The sequence below is a fragment of the Antrostomus carolinensis genome, unplaced genomic scaffold (assembly GCF_000700745.2).
Source record: "Antrostomus carolinensis isolate BGI_N321 unplaced genomic scaffold, ASM70074v2 scaffold4264, whole genome shotgun sequence".
Taxonomy (NCBI): Eukaryota; Metazoa; Chordata; class Aves; order Caprimulgiformes; family Caprimulgidae; genus Antrostomus; species Antrostomus carolinensis.
The window spans coordinates 41,974-51,983 of record NW_010309947.1 but is presented as its reverse complement, the minus strand read 5'-3'; the positions used below and the strand labels follow the sequence as shown (position 1 = coordinate 51,983).

At 38.3% G+C, this 10,010-nt stretch overlaps 1 protein-coding gene across 1 annotated transcript in view; it reads left to right on the top strand.

Moving 5' to 3' along the window:
• Nucleotides 1-7,432: 7,432 nt before the first annotated feature.
• Nucleotides 7,433-10,010, top strand: part of LOC104523591 (multiple PDZ domain protein-like) — a gene marked incomplete at its 3' end in the record, with an annotated part of 40,635 nt that continues 38,057 nt past the window's right edge. The window contains exons 1-2 of the mRNA XM_010166228.1: nucleotides 7,433-7,500; nucleotides 8,100-8,266. Coding sequence (XP_010164530.1) covers nucleotides 7,485-7,500; nucleotides 8,100-8,266 — 183 coding nt within the window. The remainder of the gene's footprint in view (nucleotides 7,501-8,099; nucleotides 8,267-10,010) is intronic.

Here is a 10,010-nt window from a genome sequence, read left to right as displayed (position 1 = left end):
CCCGCGCCGGTGCCTGTTGCCGTGCGGGTGTTGGCGCCTCTCGCAGGTCCGAACCCCGCTGTAGCTCTCCAGCATCCCCCGGGCCCGCGGCAGAACGAACGGCAGTGGAGCGGCGAGGCGCACGCCTCTCATCTGTGCCCTTTGATGGGTCCGGTTGTGCAAAGGAAAGGGTTTGTTTCTCATGGTTACGTTACTGGAAAGAGTAATAGGAAGAAAGAAAGAAAAATAAAAAAAACCTCACAAAGCTGGCCATTTGAACTCCGCGTACCACATTTAACAGATTTCATTTGCCATTGGGCTGAACATTGTTATATTATTTTTCTCCATTTTCTTTTCTTTTGCTTTGATAAACGCTGCCTCATCCCTTTATATTTTTACTTCTTAACACATGCTGAAGATTTTGTTTGTATAAGCTATTGAACAGAAAATGTCGTTACTGGCTCTGGCTATGGTGCCGAAAAGCGTAGCAGGAGCCTTGCTGGACCAGAGCAGTGGTTTACCATAATCAAGCTGAAGGGTCTGAATTCTGCGTCGCCGAAGTCTATTGTGTAATGCCTTGTGGTTTCCATATCAGCACTGCTTTTTCCAAGATAACAGCAACTCCCTGGGAGGGAAGAATCTAAACTGGAGAATGGGGAAGTGGTGGAATATTTTTGGGAAATGTTATCTGATGCTCCTGTGGAAATGGAAAGTTATGTAACATTAGAAGAAAAGAATGCAGGATGAAAATATCTGAGGACATGGCCACTTTAACGAGCAACATTTTTTATGACACCTTACTTTTTTTTCTTTTCAAAATTGTTACCCTTTTTTAGTGTACATATTTTTTGTATCTTCATATCTTGTTAACAATAACATGCATATACCATTTGCTGATTAGCACAGGTGTTTCTGGTGGCTTCCTTTGTGCTTTCAAAAAGCTTTTTCGTAAGGAGCTGGATACATTCTCCTCTCTCTTTACACAAAGGCGCACTGGGAAAGTTAGATCAATATCAGCACTAGGGAAAACAGTACTGCCCTACTACTACTAGATGATCTTTATAGTCTATCTGGCTCTGTGACTGAATTCTTCAGAGAGGCATACCATACAACTTCTCAGTTGTGCGAATTGCTGTAAATGTTTTTTTTTTTAATAGATAGCAGTTTAATTGGTGTATTGAGAACCATTATAAAGGCCTTTTAAATCATCTGCTCCATGTTTCATGTAAGAATATTTTAAATTCTATGGAGTGTATCAATTGAATTTTCTATTTGGCTCTGTATTTGAGCGCTCTGCTGAAGCCATTTAAGCCAATACAATGCCTTGCTGGCGGTGTATTGTATCATCATTGGTAAGGGCAGTTTTGTTTCACTGTTGGCATTCCCAACAAGTCAATATATAAATAAGCCATTTTGTTTTTAGTGCCTTCTTTTCCACATCAAAATTGCTTTGGATGAGTGTTGGTTACTGCTTATTGAATAATTGGTCTAGACAGTACTGCAGTATTTATTTTGTAGGCTCTTCAGACCCCATCCTTGCATCTGAGACACCTTGCTCAGTAGTCTTGTTATGTGCTGTAATGATTTTCTGCATTACTTGCCTGCTGTTGTCACAGTGTACAATGATATGTTTGTGTTTTCAGTTTGTAAAGAAAATGGCGACTGCTCCTTGAAGCTTACTGGCAGCTGTTCACTGGGGCTTCTTACTTACTGATTTATGCATGCTGTTGTCACCTCTGTGAAGATCCGGTACACGTTAAGAGGTGCAACTGTTGTAGGAACTACATTTCATCAAGTTTAGCTGAGTTTAATGAATATGGTAATCAATTGCCTATGCTGCAGACATACAGAGGCAATATTAAGCATGCCTGGGTTTCATATATTAATTCAGTATATCTAGTGTTACATGTATTCTGCATATACTAAAAAGTTGCTTTTCAGTTTCTGAAGCTTATCATATTTCAAAAGTTAGAAGATGGTGATTTCAATTAATCTTAATTTAAAATATTTACTGAAAGATTTTTTTTTTGTAAACAGATGATCTGTTGGTTTCCTTAACCACCCCCCCCTTAAAAACCCTATCAGAAAAAGTTCCCCTGCTATGTTGTTATTTTTGCAATACTCTTTACAAATTACTTTTGAATACTCTGTATCACACACATTTATCAGTAGGTGAAAGTATTAAGGATAGTTTTGGCCCATTTCCAACTTGCAGTTATAACTTGCACATCAGCTAATGTGGATATTATGCTCATGTTGGACTCCTTAGTATTGTTACATTATTAATGAAACACAAGTGAACACACTGCTTGTTCATCCAAAAGCATTTTAAGTTTCCCTAATACATTAGTGTCATGTGTACAGAAGCTTAACAATAGCTAAATGTTGAAAATTCCATTTTTATTATTGCTTTAAAATACATAATACTGTTCAGCTCTGTCTCAGTACTTTAACATACACTACTATCCTCTTTTTACATCTTTTTGATGCATTCAGTGCTGTGCTAAATTTCAAGAGGTTGGTAATGTTGCTTTTCATACAAAACTGTTTATAGTCTTAATATAGGCTGTGTGTTAGTTTCTGAACTACCTTTTTATTTCTGCTTTGAATATTTCAGAACAAATTTTAATTAGCATAGCTTTTAAATGTAAATTTCAGGCTTCACACGCTTGCCTGTTACATTCCAGGTAGTCAGTGGAAATCAGCTTTGTTCTTTGTAGAACAGTGCACGTTAATTTTGCTTGTGTTAGATCCTTAATTTAAATCACTTCTCTCTTCTGTCATCCAGAAGCATGCAGTCCAGGGTCTCTTGGCTGATGAAACCAAGTGGTTGATGTTAGTTTGGCAAGCTGATATCCTGCCAGTAAATTGGTAGGCTACCCTTTTTTCTCCTTCTTTCTTCCTTTCCACTTTTGGCTTTTTTTTTATCCTTCTTTTCCTTTTGGTTGCCATTCTTCTGCATTTACTTTTGCTGAGTGTTCAAGTATGTGTATCACTTTCATTACAAGTAGTGAAAACTGTACCAGTCAGGCTACAGTTAGCAAGCTCTTGTAATATTGCTAATAATCCTAAAAAGCGCTGTATGCAACAGCAAAATTGCCTTTGTGATGGTGGAAGAACATACAGAAAAGTGGGAGATCTTTCAATTTGCTGTGAATGGTTTCAGCTGCCTTCATACTGCCAAGACTTTCCCCAAGGAGTCTGGGGATCACCTTGCTTTTTGCTGCTGGGAATGGAATCCAGCATGTGGGTGGTAACTGGGTGAAATGGAAGAGCTCCTGGAAGCTGCAGGCAAAGCAGAAGGTTTATCAATAATTAATATCTTCTGCTTCCTATGTGGTTTGGTTTCCATTCCCATGCCAGGCAGTGCTAACACAGCATACCTGTTTGAGTGACAACCAGAAAGTAGGGGAGGGAAATGACACAGGGTGAAAATCAAGTATGAAAGGGTATCTCTAGCCCAGCCAAATCCAGGCCCAGGTGTTGAAATCAGAAGTTTTGAAATACTCCTTTTATCAGCTATGAAATAGATGATGTGATCACCATGTTGCTTAACTTAAGCAACTTAACTGTTGCTTTTAATCTAAAGCAATTCCTAGCCAAAGCCTGGACCTAGAGATCACTCCTAAGATAGGTGTTTCCTCTGTACCCTCAGAGCACATCAAGTAATGCGGGAGCTACAGGGCAAAGGCTATTACTGCTTTCTATCTTTGGCATCACATGTTTGCTGATCCAGTGCTATGAGCATTAGTTTCCAGGGTATTATTTAAAATGGTTTTCTGAAATAGTAGATGGAGTATCTGTCAATGAAACAGAGTACGTTTCCTTGTAGGAACTACAGGATCAGGTGTGAAAGAGTAATCATTGGAAGTGGGTCATCTTTCCTTTTTCTTTTGGCTGTTAAGCTAAGTAGCTTGCATGGTTGCAGTGGAAAGGAGGTGATCAACATAAATTTCATGTCTGTTTTTTTAAAATTCTGACACCTGTAGATTTTAGTGTTTTATGAGAGAGCACAAAGATTCCAGAGCTGAAGGATGCCAGCTGTTTTCTGGCAATTGAACTTACAGAGGAAAGGCAGCATAAAGAGTGCAGAAATAGTATATTTTTGTTTGTTAGCATGGGAAGAATAAAATTTCAGAAGTGCAAGTTGAAAGGTATCATCTTTAACTTTTGTGCATGCTTGTTTTTTTGTATTTTGTATTTTCAAAATTCCTGTTACAAAACAGGAGGAAAAAGAGGAGGTGCCTTTTTTATTTAAAAAAGAAAAAAAAAGCGCCACATCTTTCAGGTACCTATGCCTTTAAAAACTTGAAAGTGAATTTAACTTGCTATTCGTTTAATAGTATTTCTTCAAGTTGCCAGTAAAAAAGTCTCAGTCTGACAGTCTGTGTTCTTATTACTGTGAAGAGATTAATGAACTTTAGCGCTGAAATACAAAAATAGTTAAATCTACTTTGAGCTAAGCTAGTAAGCTCTTTGAGACGTGAACAGTATTTGTATCATGTATAGAAGGGCTGATTTTGGCTTCAGACTCTGGTGATACAGACCGCCAGGAATAAGCAAAATGAGAGAATCGGAACTAAAGTTCCCATTTGTGCATGTAGAAGTCGGTGATGGCATTACAAAAATATTCACTATAGCAAATGATAGACTTACGCCTTTCAGCAAATAATCACGCATGCTCCATACTTCTCGCCAGCACATTATTGTTAAAGCTGGACTAAAGGCCAGGAGTTGCAGCGGTAGTGGCTGGTGGTGGTTATGGGTATGTCTCTGTGCTTCATTTTGGACAGGTGTGCTTGCTTCCCTTGTGCTTCGGCTGTGTTAACATGGCACTAAGCTGCTGCTGACAGATTGTACTTGTTAGCATGGATGTGGCACAGCAGGAGCACAGTCACGTGGCTTTTCGCCATTTCAGAGCGGGGAGGGAGCGAACAGAGGTCATCTTGGACTGCCACACATAGAAGTGGTGGTGTGCCTCAGTGCATTGCTTCTGCATCAGAGGAAGCGTCCTGAAGAAAAACATCCTGACAGCAGTTTCGATCTTGCTCCTGCTTAGTGCCACACTTGACAAAAGCATTAAGCTGGTCAGCTGCGGAGGCATTCCTTGCTAATATAAACACAAAATAAGCAGGATTAAACTGAGAGTTAAAAATGGATTTGCTGATGCTAAGATAGCTCTGGAGCAGTATTCCTAACTCTAAAGCGTGAGGTAAATGGAAACTATATCATGAGTGTCTTAGCAGAGCTAAGGAGTTACTTTCATTGCAAATTGGCTAGGATCATCTCCATCTATAGAGTATGTTTAGGACTTTTAGAAAGCTTCCATTATAAATCATCACAGTTTGTACCTCTGTGATTGCATGAACAGGGTGGTGTCCTTGTCCGTTTTGTCACCTGTGAATCATGCCTTTCACAGCACACCAAGAATGAGACTTTGGACAAGTTGAATCATAATATAAAGCAATATCCAAATACTCCAAAACATACAGACTTTTTACAGCTGCAGCTCTTCTTGAGGTTCTTGGGGAGCTAAAGCAGAAGAACAGTAACCCTGTATTTTTCCTGATTAGATTCCTCAGAAGATGAGAGTTGAACATAGGATGTTATGTGCTAGTGCATATAGTACTGTGAGAAACAGGATCATGGCACTAAAAGAACTGAAAAATACTCCACATCCTCCCTCCCCCCCCCTGCCACCTACCCAGTTCTCTGGTTGTGTCTACAACACAGCCCCAAGAGTGGCTGTAGAGGAAGAACTGGAATGAAACAGGGAAGAACTGCTTTGTTTGGCATTGCCATTGAGTAAACACCTGTGAACATCACATAAATGTCTCTATTTGTCAGTAGGTGCTCTGAATAGAGGAAGTGATAGTAGTTTGTTAATCTTGAAGGAAAAGCTATGAGTGATTAAGGTTCGGGGAAGTCAGCTTCCTTCATAATGTTTAAATAATCTCATCCAGCCTTTTCTATGTAAACCAGACATTTTTTGGTCTTGTTTTTGTAGGATGACAGGTGAAAACACAAGATATTTAGTTTCGTTTTCAGATCTGGAATCATGTGCTGGAATTCGCCTTGCCAAGTGAGAAAAGAAATTCCTAAAGGCTTGTTTTTATTTACTACTGATATGCATAATTTGGATCGTGGAATAAGGTTACTTTGGCAAAGTCAGATCCAAAGGATTTGAATGTCTGTCCTAAAAAGGATGAGCAGCAATTCTATACCAATGTATTGTCAAATTCAAGTGCAATAAAATTGCACTTGATTTGAGTTTTCTGCACAAACTGCAAATGATATAGGTTGTCAAAATGTTCTCCTGGCTTTTGTTCCTTCTGAGCGAATCTATGTGAACAACTGTTTTCTTGCTTTTTTTTTGTGAAAATTGATTCATGCTTGTCCTGCTCACATTCTATAACTAATGGTCCTGTTGAATTTTAGATAGGTTGTGCTACCCAGAGGTCCATCCCTTTCCTTATTTTTCTCCAAAGTTTCAAGAAAATCTAATTTTTCCTGAGTGCTTAGAGATCACATCTCTCTTGCATGTTGATAAACTCACCAGGTTCAATTTGGGATGCTATAGTGAAGTGCTTTCCTATTATCAAGATAACAAAGGCATCATTGTGAAAGATGAGATGATAAAATGCACAGCTCAGTTCGTACACCTGTGATGGTATTTGCACTCTGTGCTTCTCCTCATCTGTCTGTCTCCGTCAAACATATTCTGTCACTATGAATTTCTGAACAATTGCAGAGACATTGTTGGGGGAAAAAAACCCCAAGCCTCAAAAAGCAACAAAAAAGAATAAACAAAGCAATTTCAGACTTTCTACCTCCCAGTGTGGAATGTCATGCCTGGAAACCCACATGGGCAAAACCCCAGATCCACATCTGAGTCTCAGTTCCAGTAGGGGTTAATGGTGGAGGTTCTAGTGTGAGAGTCCTGCAAGCCTGTGTAGCATGAAGACTTCGTGACTTACATGACTTTTCTTTTAAAAGGTGACTAAAAAATGTGCTATGGCTCATGCACCTGAAATAGTCAAAATAGAGCTGGAAAACTGATCCCTCAGGGAGTGTTTTTTATGAATCACTGAAAAGGAAAGCAATGAAACTGTGTAAACAATCAGTGACAGTTATGATTCATAGCTTCTGATTAAAGCAGTGGAGGACATGTTCTGCAACAGTATGCAGGCAGCAGCTTTGATATGGAAATGCAAAAATATTACAAAGCATATTCCTAAAAGCAATTTTCAGGCAGGTTTTAAACTCCAAAGTGATTCAGAGTATGGTTACCTCTGAGGTTATTTTAATTATCCAAGGAGATACGGTTTTGTGGATTGTTATTTTGTGGGGCTCTTTCTTGTTTTCAGAAGTTAAGCTTTTTTCCTTTCCTTCAGAGCTCAGTGGTTCTATAAATGTGACTGTTTTCCCTTTCTGTTATTTTTCAGGGAAGCACTATATTTGCTGCCTCTTACCATTATTGGAGTAGAAGCTGAGAAGCAGAAAACATGTTGGAAACAATTGGTAATCTTTTTTTTTATTTGTATCACTATATTTTTGTGGCCAAATCAAGTGTGCATGGTAGATTTAGAACATTGATATATACTACTGAGAGAGGTTTTGTAAAAAATAACAGCTGTGCTTAGAAATGCCTGATGTATTTGGGGTTTTGTATTTTTTATTTGAAAACAAAAGGTATAGCATCATTTTTTTAGTATTTAATTTTTATCTTGTTGTCTTGATTTCATTGTTTTAATCTTTACTACAATTTAAAAAAAGTTTATGTGAAAAACAAATGTTTTCTATTATGGCTACTTTTGTCACTACTTATTTACAGTGATCTGTAGCCACAGTTCCTGTAACTGAATTTTAATAAAAGCTGTTTCACTTTTGTAACCCAGTTCTTGATGGACAGAAATGTAATTTTTGCTGGCTTCTGTTTTGTGCTCTGCCTCTGACTTCATGATTTGTTAGACATGTTTGGTCTAGGGGTTTTTTTTCAGAACTGAACCATTAGAGTCCTCTGTAGTTTGAGCAGTAGAGAGGGATGTATTTAAACTTGTTATCTGCTTGTGTGTGGCTGTTTCTAAACTGCTGCTGACTTGGAATGGTTATCACTACAGATACACATCGGGCCCTCCAGGCCATGGAGCGCTTACAGGCGAAGCTTCGGGATCGAGGTGACATTGCAAATGAGGAGAAACTGAGCTTATTAAAATCAGTGCTGCAGAGTCCTCTCTTTAATCAAATTCTCAACCTTCAGACTTCTGTTCAACAACTGAGAGATCAGGTAGGAAAAGGAGCCTCCTGGGCGCAAGAGAAAATTTGCTAAGAATGCAAAAATGTGTGTGTCTTTGCATATTGAATAGTGAAATCAAATAGTCTAAGTTAAATGTCTGATTCAAAGCTTCAGTGAACTGAGGAGGACATACCCATTGACTTTCTGGGCTTTGTTGAGGCCCGTAGTTTGTATATGTGTTTTTTTATGTTTGTGCTTGTTACTTATGATGTTAATGGTAGAATGATACTGGGTGGAGAGTTAACATGAGGTTTTCTGTCTCTGTCCTTCAAAAGGAACATGTTCCATATGAGTTCTTAAGATTTTTTTTCCTGGAAGCCTTTTATTTCTCTCTTGTCTCACCCTGCTAAAATGAGAATAGGTAAGAAAAGCTGTGGAATGTTGACTTGAATGTTAGGAAATGAAAATCTTTTTTTTTTTTTTTTTTTTTTTTTTTCTTTAGTAGAAATAAAAGATCAAAGAGAAGGGAAAGCTCCTACCTCCTTTTACCTTGCTCAGAGTTTTAAGTAGAAGTATTACTTTTCTGCATGTCTTCGGGTGAGGATGAGAAAAGGGGCAGCAAATCAGCTATATTGACTTGGTTATTTATTACTATAACAATTTCCTTGTCAGCAGAATAAGAACTTGAATATAAAAAAAAGCTCAATAACTGAATTAGGACTAAACTGTATATCTGGCTTTGCAAATAGTTGTTCTGTTGAATCCTGCAAGGTGAGCAGCTCTGTGGCTGGTATGCAGAAATGCTGAAGTGGGAGAATGCAGCCCTTGCTCACTGGCTTATCGTCAGTGTGGAGCTGCATCTGGTCTCCAACCAGACTGTGGCTGGTGAGGAGTCTTCATGATCTTGATGCTGCTGCAGCTGTATGGCAGAAGAGCAGAGTCTGGTACAATTTGCTTGTACCAGATTGCTTCTTGTAGATTATCTGGATACTGTTGTGCACAACCAGAAAGTAAGTTAGAATGGTGTTTACAGTGCTATACCTGACCATGTTTTTCAATTTTACATGTTTGGTATGTAGAGACTTTGTAGGGAAAAAAAGCTATTCTAAGTGTTTGTTTGCTGTGCTGTTTGAAAAGGAAAATTTAACAGTGACACCCAGAAATTATGTTGTGATGACTCTGGGAACATGCAGTAAGAAATGAAAGTGTGCCTGAAGCATTAATGGGAATTTGGTGAAAAGGCAAATTAAATTTTCACTTCCAGATATTAGATGTGAAGTTAGAGGATGCGGAAAAAAAGCTATTCTAAGTGTTTGTTTGCTGTGCTGTTTGAAAAGGAAAATTTAACAGTGACACCCAGAAATTATGTTGTGATGACTCTGGGAACATGCAGTAAGAAATGAAAGTGTGCCTGAAGCATTAATGGGAATTTGGTGAAAAGGCAAATTAAATTTTCACTTCCAGATATTAGATGTGAAGTTAGAGGATGCTTCTCTTTTTAAATACAGTCACCTAAATTGGTAGAATAAAACAGCTGATACTACAGATGGGTTATTTCAGATGTGTATTTTTTTAAAAGTAAGTAATAATTTTACCTTCCCCCCTAACCCTGCAGGTTTATCTCTACAGTAACTTCAGTTGCTTTTGTGTGTTGCATGGTACATATCCGGTCTAGTTGACAAGGGAGCTACTTGAACATGAATTGTCTTCTTGATATGTGCTTATATTAACACTTGCACATGCAAATGTATATTTCTCTGTATTCTTAGATGTGAGTCAGCTCTTCAGAAAGTAT